This window comes from Delphinapterus leucas, unplaced genomic scaffold (genome assembly GCF_059928025.1).
Source record: "Delphinapterus leucas isolate spDelLeu-1000000601 "Yukka" unplaced genomic scaffold, BTC_Dleu_Yukka2 spDelLeu_asBTCV2_sq25, whole genome shotgun sequence".
NCBI lineage: Eukaryota > Metazoa > Chordata > Mammalia > Artiodactyla > Monodontidae > Delphinapterus > Delphinapterus leucas.
Window position 1 is genome coordinate 18887751 of NW_028322234.1, and position 20134 is coordinate 18907884.

The following is a 20134-nucleotide window of genomic DNA, read 5'->3' on the forward strand; positions in this document are numbered from 1 at the left end:
GAAGATCCCACATGCCGCGGAGCGGCTAGATCTATGGCCGCTGAGCCTGCGCGTCCGGAGCCTGTGCTCCGCAACGGGAGAGGCCACAACAGCGAGAGGCCCGCGTACCGCAAAAAAAAAAAAAAAAAAGTGGGAAAAAATTTTCCAGAAAGTTCTAAAAAGCGAAACTTGAATTTGCTGTAGGCGGGCAACTATATTTACACAGCATTTACATTTTATTAGGTATTTTAAGTCATCTAGAGATGATTTTAAGTGCACTGAAGGATGTGCGTAGGTTACTTGCAAATATTACGGCGTTTGATATAAGGGACTTGAGCATCCGCGGGTTTGGGTATCCACCGGCGTCCTGGAGCCAAGCCCCTGCAGATACTATGGGTGACTGTATTCTCGACCAAAATGAGAGACGGTTAAGGGGGTCTGGAATCTCATAGATGTGGGTTCAGAGCCCACTCTGGCTGTGTGGCCTCAGGGTAGTCACCCAACCTCTCTGAGCCTTGGCGCCACCGCCGTCAGGTGGAGATAACAAGAGTCCCTGGTCCTCAGGGCTGTGAGCGGATTCCGTGAGTGGAGGCCCCTGGGGTGGATGCCACTCTTGCCGGAAGATGTCCCTGTGCTCGGCCCCCAGCCCCTTCCCGCCCCCGCAAAGCAGAAATCAGGTACCGTGGACAGAACGGGAACAGATCCTTTATTAGAGTCACTACTGCGCGGGCCAGGGTGGGGCTGCGGGATGGGACAGAGGCGTGGGGGACTGGCTCCGTGGCGGCTCACGCGCCCCCCACCGGCTGGGCTGGGGGTCCGTCAGGCTGGCGCACATCCGACTGGCTGGTTTATAACCGAGTCGATCCAGTCTCTGAAGAGTGCCACGCGGGCGAAGAAGTCGGGGCCCCTGCCGCAGGGCCCCCGGGACCAGGAGGCCACGCCGTGCGCCAGGCCGTTGCAGACGAGGGGGGTGCCCCCATCCCCCTGCAGGGCGGCAGGAGAGTCAGGGCATCCCAGGCCCAGCCCCCCTACTCTGCTCCCACCCAGAACCACTGCTCACGCCACCCACAACTCCTGTCCCCGCCCCTGGCCCTTGGCACGCGCCGTCCCGCTGCCTGCACGCTTTTCCCTCAACTTTGCTGGGTTAACTCCTACCTGCAACTCAGGTCTCACATGCCCCCAGGAACTCCCTGCTGCCCGGGGCTGGGCCTGTCCCGTGCACGCCCTTGTCTTGACACCAGACTTCCCCACCCACAAGGTCTGGGAGCCCCTGGCTCCAAACGGGCAGACCCTACCCTGTCCTGTTCCCTGTCGTGTTTCCAGCCCCCAGCCCAGAGCTTGGCACTTGTCCTTGCTTTTCCCACCACCTGGAGCCCACCCCAGCTCACACCCAGCCCGTACCTGGCAGATGCCTCCCCGGCGGGTAAGGACGCCGGTGCACACATTGTTGGGGCGACACTGGTCCGACGGGGTCACAGTGACGTTCACGACCCTTGGGACTCGGGAGAGACGCCCTCTATGATGTTGGGCGCCCCAGCCTGCGACCTGACAGTTGGTGCCAGCTTCCACCGTGGCATTCTGTGGGGGCAGTGGTACCACTGCCACGGTGCTGCTGGTGAGGTTGGCCTGACGGTCCAGCTGGGGAGGGAAACTGAGTCAGGAGAGGGCGGAGCTGGGGACCAGAGCCTCACGGGGCCCAGCTGGGAGCCAGGGCGGCAGCTACATGAGTTTTGGTCTGTAAAGTGGTTTGGGTCCTGGCCAAGTGACTTTACCTCGCTGGGCCTCTTGTTCCTCCAGAGAAGGAATCAATCGTTCTTATCGCAAAGGTGGTTGAGAGACCCTGAAGGTGAAGAGCTTGCCCAGGAAATGCAGATAAAACAAGGCACCATCCCCCGTCACAACTGACAGAAAATTTTAAAAAATCATATCATGCAGTGTCGGTAATGATGTAGAGAAATGGGCAGTTTTAAATTCTGCTGGTGGGAGGGTAAGTGGGCCCAGCTACTGTGTCCAGGATACAGAGGATAGCTAAATGGATTGTGCACTTGGCTGTACGATTTAACCACAGGCTCCGTACACGTGGCTCATCCCTCCTGAGCCCCCCAGGCCATCGTCAGCCCCCCCACCCCTCTCCCCACCTGCAGCAGCAGCACGTCGTTCAGGTTCTCTTGGGGGTCATAGCCATTCTCACTGATGCTCCTGATGGAGAAAGTCTGCCGGGACCTCTCCCGCCGCCTCAGGTTGTAGGCCCCCAGCACCACAGTGGCAGTCCCGGTGTTGCTAAGGGCAGGTGGGGGCAGACACCAGGCTGGGGCAGTCCTGGGGGCTTGTGGGGAAGTCCCTAACCTTCCACACCCACCCCAGGGCCCGGGCATTGATGGAGAGCAGGTTTGCAAATAAGGCAGGGAATTACTAGCCCGCTGAACCACAGCCCGGGAGCCAAAGGAAGGACAGCAGTGATGGTCAAGCCTCCTTCCTCCCTTCTGCAGCCGTATCTCCCCTCTGTTTCCAGATCGAGACCCTCCTGGGCCCCTTTTCTATCCTGGGTCCCCCCATTTCCCTCTCCAAGCCCCTCAACCCTTCCTAAGACCCCTCCCCCTCGCCAAGACCCTCTCCTTCTCACCTACCAGGCACCGCTCCCCCAGGAATCCCCTGAGCTCTCTCCCTCTCCGGGTCCCCCTCCCCACCCTGTGGCTCCCTCCTCACCGGCTTTGGAAGCAGCTGGCGGCTGTCAGGATGAAGCCGGGGTGGATCAGGGCGCCCCCGCAGAAGTGCCGCCCTTGGGTCTGAATGGAGGCCAGGAATGGGAATTCCTGCCTCCGGGCCTTCCTGCCACCCACGATGTCCACCAGGGGGGCCGAGCCTGGGGAGAGGGTGCATTGCAGCTCCCCCGGTTTCAGCCCGATCCCTGGGGAGACCCCGGCCTCCCGCCCCCCTGTTCCCTAAAAGGACAGGGGCCCACCCTCCCAGGGCTGGTCAGGGCCAGCCTGGCTGTGCGGCCTGGGCCAGGTCGCTTTCCCTCCCTGAGCCTTGAGTCCAGGGAAGCAGGGGCTGACGCCCGCTGGTCCCTCCCACCAGAGCCTGTCCCCTGCAGCTGGACCCCTGCATGGATGGGGATGTCTGGCCTGGGGCAGGCACTCACCAGCCCTGGAGGTCGCCAGCAGGCCGGCCAGCAGGCCCAGCAGTCTGAGTGCCGTCATGACGGGGGCCGATGGGGGTGGCTGGGATGGTGGCGCCCTTATACCTGGGGCCTTGGCCATCGGCACACCCCCGACCCAGGGCCCGGCCCCTCCCGTCAGGAACAGGGGAAGTTGCCCAAGGCCTCCAGAGCCAACCGCTCCTGGGGTCTGCCTGGGCCCTCCAACTGCCCACCCTGTGCCCCGTTCTCCCTTCTGTACGGTGGGCGACCCGTCAGATGTGGGTGAGGCTGACACCCAGCCGTGCCACTCACAATGGGGGCTCCGCTTGGCTTTGCAGCCTGAGTGCTGGGGGTTCCACCACTGCCCACCTGTCCTGCTGGCTTTTGCATGTGTGTGTGTTTTACTGCTTTTTATTTTTTTTAAACAGCTTTATTGAGATATAATTCGAGTACCACACAATTCATCTGTTTAAAGCGTGCAATTCCATCGTTTTTAGTATCTTCGCAGAGTTACGCGGCCACCACCCCAATTTTAGAACATTCCATCACCTCAGAAGAAGCCCCGTCCCCATCAGCAGTCACTCCCCCTCCCATCCCCCAGCCCCTGACAATCAGGAACCCACTCTCCATCTGTGGATTTGCGTGTTCTGGACATTTCCCATCAATGGAATCACACACTGTGTGTCTTCTGTGTCCAGCTTTTCACTTACAGGGTTTTTATCTGTGGGCACCTGGCCGGGTCACTCTCCGGCCCTCAGTCTGTGCATCTCTAAAGTGGGCAGGTGCGGCCATGGAGCCCCCAGAGCCAGGTGGTCCTGGAGAGGTTGTCTCCCCTTCTGAAGCAGGGTCTTCAGAGGTTTCAGGCACTCAGAGCCTGGGCAAGAGATGAGGCCAAGGGGAGAGAAAGACAGGGTTGAGTATCCAGAATATATAAAGAACTCTCACAACTCAACAACAAAAAGACAAAGAATCCACTTAAAAATGGACAAAGGATTTGGATAGACATTTCTCCCAAGATACACAAATGGCCAACATGCCGTGAAAAGATGCTCAAAATTATTAGTCATCAGGGAAGTGCACAAATCAAAACCACAGCGAGACACCACTTCACACCCACTAGGATGGCTGGAATGAAAAGGGCAGAAAAAAATACAGTGTTGGTGAGGAGGTGGGAAATTGGAACCTCAGACAGGCTGGCAGGGATGTAAAGTAGTGCCGCGGCCGGGGAAGGCCTGGCGGCTCCTCAAAACGTTAATCACCGAATTATGGTATTACCCAGCAGTTCCACGCCTAGGTGTGTGCCCAAGAGAACGAAAGACAGGGCCTCAGAAACCTGCACACGTGTGTTCACAGTGGCCAAATGGTGGACGCAACACAAATGCCCTTCAACAGACAGACGTGTCCCTCCACACACGGGAGCATCACTCAGCCGTGAGAAGGGGTGAAGCCCTGACACTCGCTACCACGTGGACGGACCCCGAGAACACGATGCTCAGTGAGAGAAGCCAGACACAGAAGGACACCCAGGGTGCGACTCCATTGACGGGAAGCGTCCAGAACAGGTAGATCCACAGAGTCAGAGAGTGGGTTCCTGGTTGTCAGGGGCTGGGGGGGTTAGGGGGTTAGGGGAATAATAGCTGAAGGAAATGGGGTTTCTTTGGGGGAGATGGAATGTTCTAGAATTAGCTGGCTGTACAACTCTGTGAATGTTCCTTCCAAAAACCAGCGGATGTGATATTTTAAGATGGCTGAACTTATGTCATGTGAATTTCACCTCAATTTTTTATTTTTATTTTTACTTTTACTTATTTTTGACAGCTCAATTTGAAAAAAAAATAGGATTTATTTCCAAGGAGACACCAAGAGGTTGGGGCTGGTGGTGGACCCCACGTCTCAGGACACTAGGACACCAGTTCCTGTCTGGGGCCTTGGGGGGGCTCTTGCAAGGCAGGACGGGGGAGGGTGGCGGGAACGGGGGTCAGGGCGGACTTGCGGTCCTCCACCCAGCCTGAATGGTGGGGTTCTGGGGCTCAGGCCTGGTCCCTGCCGAGTCTCACGGTCCCACCGCCCAGCCGTGTCCCCCGCATGGCCTCTGCCTCAGACCAGTGTCCCCCCAAGTTTGCCTCCCGTCTCCACTCTCCCTGGATCCCACCTGTGCATCCTCCCTCCTGAGGGCCCAACTTGCCACCCACCCTGTCCTTGCCCGTGGACCAGGCTGCTGTCTTGCACAGAGCACAGCCAGAGAGATGGGTGACTCCAGAGCCCACAGGTCCATCCCTTCCTACTTGGGTGACCTCAAGGGCCCCTCTCTGGCCCTGTTTCCCTGTCTGGGTACCAGGACGTGAACAGTTCCTGCCGCACCCCCAGTAGAGCTGTGGTGAGCATCGAGTGGGTTAATACGTGCAAGAGCCTTTGAGCAGCACCTAGCGTGCTCAATACCTCTTCCCTGCTCTAAACTCCGCCATGGCTCCCTAGTGCCCCAGAAGCAAGTCCAGGCCCCACTGCTGGGCCATGTGCCATCACAGCCGGGCCTGGCTGCTCCACCACTGGGGATCGACAGGAAGAATACCCCCACCTCCGTTCCTGATACTCCCCCAGACCCTCTCCTGTTGCCCTGAGCTGTCAGGAGGGTCTCCCAGGACACCCCTTCCTGCTCCTGCCCCCCCCCCCCAGGAGGCCCCCAAGAGCGATTGCCCCATTTTCCCCTCCTCCTGCCTCCTGAGGGCTGTTTGTGGTCACCTTTCAACACCGGGATTCCCAACGGCTGCCCAGCCCAGGCTCCGCCCCTGGCTGGCAGGGAAACCGAGGCCCAGTGGGCATCAGGCCTGGGGAGGCAGGACAGAGAGCTCCGGTGTGCCCCATGCGCAAAGCGGCCTTGTTATGCCCATTTCCAGGTGAGCAAATGGAGGCCCCGGTGGGATTCAAACCCTCTGGGCCCCACCCTTAACCGCGCATGCGGTCATCTTTGAAGACACGTGCAGCTGAGTCTCTTAAAACAAGAAGGGCCACGGCCAGGACCAGGTTGGAGTGCGAACAGCCGCGTGCGGATAAAGCCCAGTGGCTGCACGCAGCGGGTTAGCCATCCATGCAGCCCTCACGCCCGACCTTAACTGGACGCTGAACTGCGGGATTGATTTTGGGGGTCTGGTCCAGTTCTCAGCGGGGCCTGGAGACCGTGGACAGAGATTTAAGTTCCCGGAGGCCTCAGCTTCCCCACCTGTCAAATGACGGTCAGCTGGTCCCACCCCGCATGGCTGTGTGTGGAAAAGAGGAGACACCTGCAAAGAGCAAGCGCTGCCTAAGTGAGCCTCACGTGAATTCACCGCGAGGGCCCTGCCGCCGCCCGCGCATCCCGGGGCATCCAGGGCCGTGCGTCCTGGATGCTGTGGGCCCGGCGAGGGGCCGGGTTTGGACGAGCGGAGAGAGGACCCCGTCGGGGCGCAGGGGACAGGTGGGCGGTGCGCGGTGCGGGGGCCCGGGAGTGAGGGCGGCCCCCCACCCCCAGCTTCTTTTGTCTCCCGAAGGCTCGGGCGCCCGGGAGCTCGCCATGGAAACGCGCGCCGGGAAAGGGGGGCAGAGAGGCGAGAAACCCGGAGACCAGGACAGTCTCCCAGCGCCCGGCCTCGATGGGGCTCCCCGGGCCCATCCGAGAGGTCCGGGAGGGGAGGAGCCCGCAAACCCCGGCCCATGCCCGCCCCCGCGGGAGACCGAGACCCCGGAGACCCAGAGACTAAGGGCGCGGGAGCAGGGGGCGCGGGGACGGCGACGGACGCGCGCGGCGCCCCCGACGCGTCGAGACAAAGAGCCCCCGCCCCTAGCGCCGCCTCTAGGCCGCCGGGCGCGGGGTCTCGGGCCGGGCGGGGCCCCTCCCTCCCCGCCTCCCCTCCGCCCCCGCGGGGGAGGGGCCGGCTTTGTGCTAGCCGCGCCGCAGCCCCCGTCGCCGCCAGCTCCGCCCACAGAACGCCGGCGCGCCAGGTGAGGGGCCTTCGGGCTGAGCGAGGACCCCACCGCTCCTCGGGTCCCGAAGGCCCCCGCCCTGACGCGCGGGACGGACCCCGGCCCGGTAGGCCCCTTGGCCAGGCCGTCTCCGCCCTCTCTGCCGAGCCCCCTCCCGGCTCCCCATCCGGAGTGGCAGCCGGAGCGTTGGGCAGGGCCGCAGTGCGCGGGGGAGGCCGCGGGCTCCCCTCTCCCCGGCCTCAGTTTCCCTGGGCGGTTCCTGCGCATCCTGGCCCGCCCCTCCTCCGCGGGCGCCGGGCTCCGCGTCCCCCCAGGGCTCAGTCTGCGCCCCTCCCTCCTCCAGCGCGGCTTCGTCCCCTCCCACCACGGCCTGTGGCGCCCCCGGCACCATGATCTCGACCAAGGAGAAGAATAAAAGCCCGAAGGACAGCATGACGCTTCTGCCCTGCTTCTACTTCGTAGAGGTGAGTGTGGGGGGGGGGGGGGTGGTCGCGCTGGTGGGGGAGGGGCAGAGGCCTCAGTTCCGCCGGTCCTCGGGGACCCCCACGCCGAGGGACGGGCACAGCTAGGGTGCCTGGGGGTGGGGGTGCGTCAGAACACTTGGGCTCTGTAGGACGAGTAGGCGTTGCAGAGACGCAGAAGGCTGTCCTGCAGGAGCTGGGCAGATGCTGGGAGGCGGGGCCTGCAGTCTGGGGGTACGGGTCAGCAGCGCAAATGAAGGGGCTGGAGCAAGGCGCTGGGGGCCATGGGTGGCGGGGCGCGGGGTATGGATGCGGTGTCTTCCTCCAGCGTGAGGGCCGGAGGCCTGAAGGTCTGAGTTGAAATCCCTCCTCTGCTAATGATGGAGGCTCCTGCACTTCGCCAAGCTCTGATAGAACAGGCTGGGCACATAGTGAAGGCCTCGTGAGTGTTTAAAAAGTAAAAGACGGTAAATGCAGCCACCTGGCACATACTAAGCGCTAATGACCAGACAACGTGTAGCCACACTTAGATGGTTAGCACCTGGGTTACCCACAGTGCACCCTGCTTGCCGTGCCGGGAAACCCAGCTCCAGCGAGGGGCCCAGACAAGGTGTGGGTGGAGGGGGGTGCGGGCCACCAGACCTGAGCAAACAGCATCCCCTGCCACGCTGTGCAGGGTCACCCAGGCTGGTGGGTACCTCCCCAACGGGCAGGAAATCCGATGATTCTTCGGATTTGCATTTGAATCCTCATTACAGTAGGCTGTACCTTCTCAGTGTTCTCCAGGCATCACGGAGACAGCACCCCTACTCCCCAGGCGCCTACCCCCTCCACTTCCCACTACTCTCTCCTGTGTCCCCTCCCAGAAAACCTTTCACACCCATTTAAGTCCGCCAGATATGCAACCTCCCCCCACCACCTTTGCAAACACAAGTTCCTGCGCTTGGCTTTTTTCTAGCGGAGATCTTTGCTTACCATCGTCCCAGGAAATGGTGCCCCATCCTTTTTCACTGCCATGTAGTACTCCAGTGCTGGGCCCCAGCCCCAGGGAGTTGGGCACTCGGGTGCTTCCTAGCCTTTGTGTCTCACAGACGTTCCTAGAAGGAGACTCTTTAAGCCCTTTGGCCTGTGTCACCCCACACAAGTGTGCAGAGCTTATCTGCAGGGTACCGCCCTGGGGAGCAGGGTGTGGTCACTCGGGAAAGACCCCAAAGTCCTCCCACGGAGGCGCCCACGTGCGTGCCTGTTTTCCCGCAGTTGCGTCTGCCCCGATCGTTAGCGGCGTCTGGATTTTGACCGACCCAGTGGGTGAAGAACCATATCCCAGTCCCGGTCTGCATTTCCTTTACGGCCAGTGTTCCATTCCTTTTTTTTTTTTTTCTTCTTTGTTTTTAAACACACACGCCCCCAAAGCAAGCAAGTTGGCTCGACATCGTGGGTGTGTGTGAGTGATCTTCCTTTGGTGCAGAGATATGCGCTGAGGGGTTCCTGGTTTTCAGCCGAGGGTCTTGGGAAGCGGTGAGAGGCGGGTGGTGGGATTCCGGAGGCACTTACAGGCCCTCAGGTGGTGGCGGGCTCTGATGGGGGCACCTGCCACGAGGGGCCGCCGGTTCTCCCTCCAGTCTGGTCCGGCGGGCAGATGCGGGCAGAGGCTGGAGGAGAAGCAGGGGAGCCGGCCAGGCGTTATAGCCACACCGCTTGGGACTTGGAAGGTCGTGGGGGGTCTTCAGCACGACCCTGTCGCGGAGAGATTTGGTGATTTTAAGGCGCGTCCCAGTCCCCACGTAAACCCTCTTTGTGGCTTGACGCTGCCTGCCCACCGCGCCAGGTGACCCTGACCGTGATCACGGAGGCAGCCGCTAACTGCTGCTCATACCACTACAGGCTCCACGTGTGCCAGACTCTCAGCGCTTTCAGTGTATTTGCTTATCCAGTCCTGCATTGAAGCCCTGGGTGGTGGCCACTTTATTGGTCCTGTTTTCAGCTGGGGAAACTGAGGCATCGGGAAGAGGTGGAGCCAGGATGCAAGCCCAGGCAGGTGGCTTCATTTAACTGCTTTGGGCCTCATGCCTACATGCAGCAGGCACTCAGTAAACGCTCCTTGCACACCAGCCCAGGTCCTGCAATCCCACCTTTGGCACTTCCCCTCTGGGAGCCCCCGGCCAGGGCTGCATGGAGGGCCGAGGCCCCTCTCAAGGCGCCGTACAAATCGAGTGGAGGTGGGGGCTTCCCAAGGCAGCTGAGCGCCGTTAGGGGCCCGCCTACTCTCTGGTCCCCAGATGTGCCAGCCCCACCTGGCCCTGGTGGGGGTTTGAGTTTGAGATCCTTGGACCAGAAGGGGAGGCAGAGGACACCGGGAGGTTCTGCTTCCATAAGAAGGTTCCACTGGAATCTGCTCAGTAGCTTTGCAGCACGAGTGGGTGAGTGAGTGAGGTGTAGATCCTGCCCCCCTGCCCTCCTCGGGCGCCATGTCTGCGACTTGGTCAGACGCAGCTCAGTTTTCCTGAACCTCAGCCTCCTTCCCGTTCATCACGGCTGCTGTGAGCAGGAGTGTCATGTGTGCTGTGTGCCTATCACCTGAGGACACGTGATCAGGGTGTGCAGAAGGACAGTTGCACAAATGAATGGTTCAAAGAATTCGTTCATTTATTCAGCACCTGCCATGGACCAGATGCCCATCTTCTCAGGGCTGAGTGTGAAGTTGGCACATAGAGGTACAGGGTGCAGAGGAGATAAAGCAGTGCAAGGGATGGAGAGGCTGGTGCCAGGAAGGGGGTCTCCGAGGAGGGCCAGACACCCCAGAGGAGTGTCTAAGTGCGTCCTTCTATCCCTGAGAGGAAAGACCCAGAGGCAGGAACCTGTCTGTTGTTTCTAGGTTGTTCAAGACAGCAAGGGTAGCTGGAGGAGAGAGATGAATGAAGTGGTGAGTGGGTGGATGGATGGACTGATGGATGGGTGGGTGGTATGATGGGTGGGTGGGTGGATGGATGGATGGAAGAAAGGAAGGAGGCGAGCATGAGTGGGTGGATGGATGGACTGATGGATGGGTGGGTGGATGATGGAAGATGCTGTATGGAGGATGTATGGAGGATGGGTGCTTGGATGGATGGATGGAAGGAAGGGAGGACGGATGGATGGATGATAGTTGGATGGGGGAAATGGGTGGGTTGATGGATGGATGGGTGGGTGGAAGAAAAGGAAGGAAATATAGGTGGATGGATGGAAGAAAGGAAGGAGGCAAGCATGAGTGGGTGGATGGATGGACTGATGGATGGGTGGGTGGATGATGGAAGATGCTGTATGGAGGATGTATGGAGGATGGGTGCTTGGATGGATGGATGGAAGGAAGGGAGGACGGATGGATGGATGATAGTTGGATGGGGGAAATGGGTGGGTTGATGGATGGATGGGTGGGTGGAAGAAAAGGAAGGAAATATAGGTGGATGGATGGATGATGGGTGGGTAGATAGATGGATGGGTGGGTGGGTGGGTGCATTGATGGATGGCTGGATGAATGGAAGGAAGGGTGGGTGGATGAACGGATGGATGGGTGGATGTTGGATGAATGGATTCTTGATGGACGAGTGGATGGGTGGGTTAATGGATGGATGAGTAAGTGGATGGATGGATGGTGGATTTATGGATGGATGATGGCTGGCTGGCTGGGTGGTCGGCTGGATGGGAAATGAATAAATGGATAGAAGCATATTGGAAGTTGATGGACAGAGGGATGGGTGTTTGAATGAATGGATGCTTGATGGATGAGTGGATGGTTGGGTTGATAGATGGGTAAGTGGATGGATAGTTGATTTATGGATGGATGGATGGGGGGTGGATGGAAGGAAGGCTGGGTGGATGGATGAATGGTTGGGTGGAAAGACGAATGGATGCATGGGTGGGTGAGTGGATGGAAGGAAGGAAGGAAACATGAATTGGTGGATAGATGGATAGATGATGGATGGATAGAGGTGGATTGATTGATGGATGATGGAAATTAATGGAGGGATGGATGATGGATGGGTGGATGGAGGAACAGATGGGTGGGTGGGCGAGTGGTCAGATGGATGTAAAATGAATGAATGGTTACATAGATGTTGGAAGTTGATGGATGGAGGGATGGGTGTTTGGATGCATGAATGATTGATGGATGAGTGGATGAATAGATGATCGATGGATAGTGGATTTATGGATGGATGATGGTTGGGAGGAAGGATGGATGAGTGGATGCATGAATGGTGGATTGATGGATGGATAGGTGGGTGGAAGAAAGGAAGGGGGAAAGGAAGGAAGTGTAGATGGATGGATGGATGAATAGGTGATGGATGGGTCGATGGGGGTGTGGGTGGGTGGATTAAAGGATGAAAGGAAGGAAGGATAGGTGAATGGATGGATGGATGGGTGTTGATGGATGGGTGGGTTGATGGATGGATGATGGAAGATGGATCAATGGGTGGTAGATGGATGGGAAAATGGATAGGTGGGTGGGTGGATGGATGGATGATGGGAGGATGGGTGGACAGATGGGTGGTTGGTTGGATGGATGGAAAAAGAATAAATGGATAGATGGATATTGAAGTTGACGATGGATGGGTGTTTGGATGAATGGATGATTGATGAGTGGATGGCTGGATAGACGGATGAGTAAGTGGATGGATGGTGGACTTATGGATGGATAATGGATGAGTGGGTTGATGGATGGATGGATGAATAGGTATGTTGATAGGTGGATGCAAAGATAGATGGGTGGATGGGAGAGTGGATGGGTGGATGGGTGGGTTGATGGACGGATGGGTGAGTAAGTGAATGGATGTATGGGTAGATAGGTGGAAGGAAGCAAGCAAGCAGGAGTGGATGGATGAATGGATGGATGATGGAAAATGATGGATGGGTGAATTATGAAATGGAAGGAAAGGAGAGGTGGATGGATGGTGGATTGATGGATGGATGATGGAAGATGATGGATAGATGACAGATGGGTGGGTGGATGGATGGAAAGAAGGACGGAAGCAAGCAAACAAGGGTTCATGGATGGGTGGGTGAAAGAGAGGAAGAAGGGAAGGGAGGAAGGAAGTGGAGGTGGGTGGATGGTTGGGTAGGTGGGTGGATGGATGGATAGAAGGAAGGACGGATGAGTGGATGGTAGTTTGATGGATGGATGATGGAAGGTGATAGTTGGATGGTTGATATATGAATGGGTGGGTGGATGGGTGGGTGGGTGAGTGGAAGTAGGAAGTATGGATGAATGGATGATGGAATGGTTGGGTGAGTGGATGGAGGTGGACTGATAGCTGATGGAAGATGACGGAAGGATGGATGATGGATGGATGAATGGGTGGGTGAGTGATGGACAGATGGGTGGTTGGGTGGATGGACGGGTGGGTGAATCTGTGGATGGGTTGATGGATGGATGAAGGGGAAAAAGGAAGCAAGCATGGGTGGATGGTTGGATGTTGGATAGAAGATTGGGTAGATGGATGGATGGGTGGGTGGATAGATTGTGGATTCATGTATGGATGATGGGAGATGATGGATTGATGGATGACAGATGAATGGTTGGGTAATGAGTGAAAGGAAGGAAAGAAGGAGTGAAGGAAGGAGGTGTAGGTGGATGGATGTATCTATGGATGGGTGGGTTGTAGGATGGAATGATGGATGGAAGGAAGGAAGGATGCGTGGGCTGGATGGAAGGAAGGAAGCATAAGTAGGTGAATGAATGGTCAGTGGATTGATGAATGAATGATGGAAGAGGATGGATGGATGGATGGAAGGAAGGATGAGTGGATGGATGGATGGTGGTTTGATGTATGGATGATAATGGAAGATGATGGACAGATGATAGATGCGTGGGTAGACGGAAGGAAGCAAGCAAGCATGGGTGGAAAGATTGGTGGGTGGAAGAAAGGAAGAAGGGAAGGGTGGAAGGAAGCGTAGGTGGGTGGACAGGTGATGGATGGGTAGGTGGAGGGAAGGATAGGTAGATGGGTGGGTGGGTGGATGCATAGGTGGATGGGTGGGTTGGAGGAAGAATGAGTAGATGGATGGATGGTGGATTGATGGGTGGATGATGGGAGAGGACGGATGAATGACAAATGAATAGATGGATGAACAGGTGGATGGGAGGGTAGTGTATGGATGGATGGAAGGAAGGAATCAAGCAGCATGAATGGGTGGGTGGACGGATGGGTAGTGTATGGATGGATGGAAGGAAGGAAGCAGCATGAATGGGTGGGTGGATGGATGGGTAGTGTATGGATGGATGGAAGGAAGGAATCAAGCAGCATGAATGGGTGGGTGGGTGGATGTAGGATTGATGCATGATGGATGGGAGGATGGATGCGTGAATGGATGGGTGGGCTGATGGAGGGATGGGCGGATGGTTTGATGGGTGTGTGGGTGGGTGGACGGATGGGTGTGTGGGTGGGTGGATTGATGGCAGGATGGATGTATGATGGGTGGATGGAAGGAAGGGAGGATGGGTGGATGGATGGACAGATGAGTAGGAGGGTGGTCTGATGGAAAATAATAACTGGATAGATGGATGTTGCAAGTTGATGGACGGGATAGGTGTTTGGATGAATGGATGGTTTGATGGGTGTGTGGGTGAGTGGATGGATGGCAGGATGGATGTATGATGGGTGGATGGAAGGAAGGGAGGTTGGGTGGATGGATGGTGGATTGATGGATGGATGATGGAAGATGATGGATGGGTGGCTGGAAGGGTGGGTGGGTGTGTGGTTGGATGGGTGGGTGGAATATGGATAAGTGGGTGGATATATGATTGATGGGAGGAAAGGTGGGTGGTCAGATGTATAATGAGCAAATGGATGGTTAGATTTTGGAAGGTGATGGACAGAGGGATGGGTGTTTGGATGAAAGGATGATTGATGGATGAGTGGATGGGTGGGTGGGTGGATGGATGAGTGGGAGGGTGGGCTGGTGGATGAATGGGTAAGTGGATGGATACACAGATAGATGGATGGGTCGATGGAAGGAAGGAAGCAAGCATGAGTAGATGGGTGAATGGATGGTGGATTGATGGGTGGATGTGCATGGATGGATGGATGGATGGGAGAAAGGAAGGACAAGAGGATGGATGGATGGTGTATTGATAGATACTGGAAGATGATGGGTGAATGGAGGGATGATGGGTGGGTGCGTTGCTGAATGGATGGATAGGTGGGTGGAAGGAAGGAAGGAAGTGTAGATGGATGGATGATGGGTGGGTGGGTGGAGGGTGGATTGATGGGTGGATGATGGATGGGAGGCTGAATGGGTGGGTGGATGGGTGTTCAGATAGATGGATAATGAATAAATGAATGGGTAGATGTTGGAAGCTGATGGATGGGTGTTTGTGGATGAATGGATGATGGGTGGATGAATGGATGGATGGGTGGACGGGTTGATGGGTGTGTGGGTGGGTAGATTGATGGATGGAAGGAAGGATGAAGGGATGGATGGGCGGATCAAAGGAAGGAAGCATGAGTGGATGGATAGATGGATAGATGTGGATGGATGGATGATGGATGGGTGGGTGGGTAGGTGGATTGATGGATGGATGAGTGGGTTGATGGATAGATGGTTGGGTGGACTGGTGGGTAGATGTATGGATGGGTGAGTAAATGGATGGCTAGATGGATGGAAGGAAGGAAGGAAGCATAAGTGGATGAATGAATGGATGGTTGATTGATGAAGTGATTTTGGAAGATGGATGGATGGAAGGAAGAATGAGTGGGTGTATGGATGGTGGATTGATGTATGGATGATGGAAGATGATGGATGCATGGGTGTGTGGGGTTATGGACGGATGGATGGGTGAGTAGGTGGATGGATGTATGAATAAATGGATGGAAGGAAGAAAGGAAGCAAGCAAGCATGAATAGATGTATGGACGGTAGACCGATGGATGGCAGCTAGATGGAAGGATGAGTGGATGGATGGGTGGATGCTGGATGGATGGATGATGGGTGGATGGATGAATGGAAGGAAGGATGAGTTGATGGATGGTTGGTGGATTGATGGAAGATGATGGGTGGTTGATGGATGGGTGGGTTGGTTGATGGTTGTCTGAATAGATGGATGAAAGGAAGGAGGAAAGCAAGGAAACAAGCATGAGTAGATGGATGAGTGGATGGTGGATTGATGGATGGATGAATTGGTTAATGGATAGATGGAAGAAGGAAGGAAGGATAAGTGGATGGATGGATGGTGAATTCATGGCTACATTATGGATGAATGGATGGATGAATGATGGATGGGAGGGATGAATGGATGAATGATGGATGGGGGTGATGGATGGGTATGTGGGTTGATGAATAGATGGGTAAGTGGATGGATGGGTGGGTGGATTGGTAAGTGGAGGGTAGTAAGTGTGGGTGGATGGACGGATGATGCATGGATAGGTGGGTGGATGGATGGAAGGAAACACGAGTGAATGGATGGATGAATGGAGGTGGATTGATGGATGGATGATGGAAGATAATTGAAGGATCGATGATGAATGGATGGATAATGGATGAATGGGTGGATGGATTATGGATGGATACATGGGTGGGTGGGTGGATGCGTGGTGAGTGAAGCAAGCATGAATGGATAGATGAATGGATGGTGGATTTGATGGATGGATAATTGAAGATGATGGATTGATGGATGGGAGGATTGGTGGATGGATGGAAGGGTGGGTTCGGTAGGTGGGTGGGTGGCCAGATAGATTGAAACTGAGTAAATGGATAGATGGATGTTGTAAGTTGATGGATGGAGGGATGGGTGTTTGGATGAATGGATGATTGATGGATGGATGGATGGGAGGATGGATTGGTGGGTGGGTAGGATGGTTAGGTGGAAGGAAGGAAGGGTGGATCAATGTGTGGGTGGATGGGTGGGTGGTTGGGTGGAAGCATGAATGGATGATGGATGAATGGGGGGGTGGGTGTTGGATAGATGGATGGGTGGTTGGGTTGATGGATCGATGGCTGATGGGTAGGTGTGTTGATGGATGGGTGAAAGGAAAAAAGGATGCAAGCATGGGTTGATGGATGATGAATAGATGGGTGGTTGGATTGATGGTGGATTGATGGATGGATGATGGATGGATGGATGGGTGGGTAGGTGAGTGGAAGGGAAGAAGGAGGGAAGGATGGAAATGTAGGTGGATGGACATACCTATGGATGGATGGGTGGGTGGGTGGATGGATGGATGAATGAATGGAAGGAAGGAAGGAAGCATGAGTGGGTGGGTGGTCGGATGGATAATAAATAAATGGATGAATGGATGTTGGAAGTTGGATGGATGGATGGATGGGTGTTTGGATAAATGAATGATGGATGGATGAGGGGATGGGTGGGTGGATGGATGGATGGTTAGATGTATGGATGGGTGAGTAAATGGATGGATAGGTGGATGGAAGGAAGGAAGCTTAAGTGGATGAATGGATGGTGGATTGATGACTGGATGATGGAAGATGATGGATGGATGGATGGGTGGGTGGATGGGTGTGTGGGTTGATTGATGGATGGATGGATGATGGAAGGAAGGAAGGAAGCATGCGTGAACAGATGGATGACGGATGGATGCATGGAAGGAATGTTGACGGATGGGCTGATTAGTGGATCGGTGAGTGAGTTAGGGGTGCAGGAATGGCTGTTGGATGGATGGATCTGTGGATGTTACCCAGATGGGTGGTGGGTCACTGGATTGCTGAATGAGCTGATCCGTGGGTGAACGGCAGCAGCACAGACATGTGGATAGGTGGATGAATCAGTGAAGGGACTGAATTCATGGGCGGATGACTCCGTCAGCGAGTGTGGCGTGACCCTGGCCAGTCCCATTCCTGCAGCTGCCCATAGTGGCGTCCTCTGTCGTGTCTCTCTACTTCCTGGAGCTGACCGACCTCTTCAAGCCGGCCAAGGTGGGCTTCCAGTGCTACGACCGCGCGCTCTCCATGCCCTACGTGGAGACCAGCGAGGAGCTCATCCCACTACTCATGCTCCTCAGCCTGGCCTTCGCTGCGCCTGCGGCCTCGGTGAGTCCTGGTGCGGGGCGGGGCCAGCTGTGGGCACCGCGGCCGGGAGCCCGACTGAGCACCTTCCCCGTCTGGCAGATCATGGTGGGCGAGGGCCTGCTGTACTGCATGCAGTCCCGGCTGTGGGGCCGCAGCGGGGGCCCGGGCAGGCCCGAGGGCAGCATCCACGCCGGCGGCTGCAACTTCAACTCCTTCCTTCGGCGGACGGTGCGCTTTGTAGGTGAGTCCCCCACAGCGTCCGCACGCTGAGGGTGGCGGGTCTGGCCCCAGCTCCCGCGCCCGGCCCTAACCCTCCCACCCCGCAGGCGTCCACGTGTTCGGCCTGTGTGCCACAGCCCTGGTGACCGACGTCATCCAACTGGCCACGGGCTACCACGCACCCTTCTTCCTGACGGTCTGCAAACCCAACTACACCCTGCTGGGCACATCGTGTGAGGCCAACCCCTACATCACGCAGGACATCTGCTCCGGCCACGACACCCACGCCATCCTGTCTGCACGGTGAGCGTGTCCGGCCCCCGTCCCGTGGAGCATGCAGGGAAACTGAGGCAGGGGCCCAGAGCTGGCGGGGCTCACCGGGGTGCCTCTTGCAGGAAGACCTTCCCATCCCAGCACGCCACTCTGTCCGCCTTCGCTGCTGTCTACGTGTCGGTGAGTCCCGGCCGGCCCAGCCCCATGCCCTGGACACACCCCACCAGGACCGGCTGCCCTGACCACCCGGCCTGCCCCCCTGCAGATGTACTTCAACTCGGTCATCTCGGACGCCACCAAGCTTCTGAAGCCCATTCTGGTGTTCTCCTTCACCATCGCGGCGGGCGTCTGCGGCCTCACCCAGATCACGCAGTACCGCAGCCACCCGGCGGACGTCTACGCCGGCTTCCTCATTGGTGCTGGCATCGCTGCCTACCTGGTGAGGGGCTGAGGGCAGAGGTCCGGGTGCCCAGGGGGAGGTCTGAGGGGGGAGGCCAGCCCCACCCTGGGGGACTCTGCTGAGTTTTGTCCCTTGGTAGCTAGAGGCAGGATATCACGGGCCCAGACCTGCCCCATGTGCAGAGTGAGCGACCTGAGGCTAGAATTTGTCCCATTGGGAGAAAGGCAGACTTCCCCTCTCGGACCCCCAGGGCAAGTCTGTGGCTTGCTGGGGACCCTGGTCTCTGGCTGCCGGCCCCACGCCCAGCCCGTGTCTCACCCTTAGGCCTGCCACGCTGTGGGCAACTTCCAGGCCCCGCCGGCAGAGAGACCAGCGGCCCCGGCACCTGCCAAGGATGCGCTGCGGGCGCTGACCCAGCGGGGCCACGACTCGGTGTACCAGCAGAACAAGTCCGTGAGCACCGACGAGCTGGGCCCCCCCGGGCGGCTGGAGGGTGTGCCCCGGCCTGTGGCCCGCGACAAGACCTCACTGGGCAGCCTGAAGCGGGCCAGCGTGGACGTGGACCTGTTGGCCCCACGCAGCCCCATGGGCAAGGAGAACATGGTGACCTTCAGCCACACGCTGCCCCGCGTCAGCACGCCCTCGCTCGATGACCCCGCCCGCCGCCACATGACCATCCACGTGCCTCTGGACGCCTCGCGATCCAAGCAGCTCATCAGCGAGTGGAAGCAGAAGTCGCTGGAGGGCCGCGGCCTGGGGCTGCCGGACGAGGCCAGCCCTGTGCACCTGCGGGCGCCAGCGGAGCCCATGGCCGAGGAGGAAGAAGAGGAGGAGGACGAGGACGCGGACGAGGACGAGGAGGGGGAAGAAGGGGGTCCAGCCCCGCCTTCACTGTACCCCACAGTCCAGGCACGGCCGGGGCTCGGGCCGCGGGTCATCCTCCCGCCGCGGGCTGGCCCGCAGCCACTGGTGCACATCCCCGAGGAGGGGGTCCAGGCTGCGGCAGGCCTGTCCCCCAAGAGCAGCGCAGCCGTGCGGGCCAAGTGGCTCATGATGGCAGAGAAGAGCGGCGCCGTGGTGGCCGCGGCCTCCACGCAGCCCCGCGTGGCCAACCCGCCACGGCTGCTGCAGGTCATCGCCATGTCCAAGGCCTCAGGCGGGCCGGGCCCCAAGGCGGCCGAGACGGCCTCGTCCTCTAGCGCCAGCTCCGACTCCTCCCAGTACAGGTCGCCGTCAGACCGTGACTCCGCCAGCATCGTCACCATCGACGCCCATGCGCCCCACCACCCTGTGGTCCACCTGTCTGCGGGTAACGGGCCCTGGGAGTGGAAGGCGGCGGGCGGCGGGGCCAAGGGGGCTGAGGGGGAGGGCGGCTATGAGCTGGGGGACCTGGCTCGCGGCTTCCGTGGGGGACCGAAGCCCCCGGGCGTGTCCCCAGGCTCCTCTGTTGGTGACGTGGACCAGGAGGAGCCGCGCTTTGGGGCCGTGGCCACCGTCAACCTGGCCACAGGCGAGGGGCTGCCACCGTTGGGTGTGGCCGACGGGGCCCTGGGGCCGGCCAGCCGAGAGTCGACACTGCGGCGCAAAGCGGGCGGCCTGGTGCTGTGCGAGCGGGAGGCCGCGGAGGCAGAGGCGGAGAGCTACTACCGCAAGATGCAGGCGGCCCGCAGGTTCAAGGACTGAGGGGGGGGCGGGGCCGCGCGGCAGG

The 20134-nt window shown here is 58.0% G+C and overlaps 3 protein-coding genes across 3 annotated transcripts; 1 reads left to right on the forward strand and 2 right to left on the reverse strand.

The window, feature by feature from the left end:
• Nucleotides 1-764: 764 nt before the first annotated feature.
• On the reverse strand, nucleotides 765-4508 carry AZU1 (azurocidin 1). Its single transcript, XM_022565711.2, is given in 6 exon segments — nucleotides 765-815; nucleotides 817-963; nucleotides 1381-1617; nucleotides 2118-2259; nucleotides 2686-2842; nucleotides 3122-4508. Coding segments are annotated over 6 exon segments (852 nt in total). The 5' UTR covers nucleotides 3240-4508.
• A 244-nt stretch (nucleotides 4509-4752) lies between these two features.
• PLPPR3 (phospholipid phosphatase related 3) lies at nucleotides 4753-20109 on the forward strand. Its single transcript, XM_089905848.1, is given in 13 exon segments — nucleotides 4753-6951; nucleotides 6954-7041; nucleotides 7043-7082; nucleotides 7085-7232; nucleotides 7235-7294; nucleotides 7297-7370; nucleotides 7372-7539; nucleotides 17370-17555; nucleotides 17634-17775; nucleotides 17861-18056; nucleotides 18149-18212; nucleotides 18214-18465; nucleotides 18751-20109. Coding segments are annotated over 13 exon segments (3360 nt in total). The 5' UTR covers nucleotides 4753-6368.
• On the reverse strand, nucleotides 13740-19093 carry LOC149744097 (uncharacterized). The gene is given in 3 exon segments (XM_089905849.1): nucleotides 13740-14302; nucleotides 14304-15002; nucleotides 15004-19093. Coding segments are annotated over 3 exon segments (1602 nt in total). The 5' UTR covers nucleotides 15411-19093; the 3' UTR covers nucleotides 13740-13806.
• Nucleotides 20110-20134: the final 25 nt, after the last annotated feature.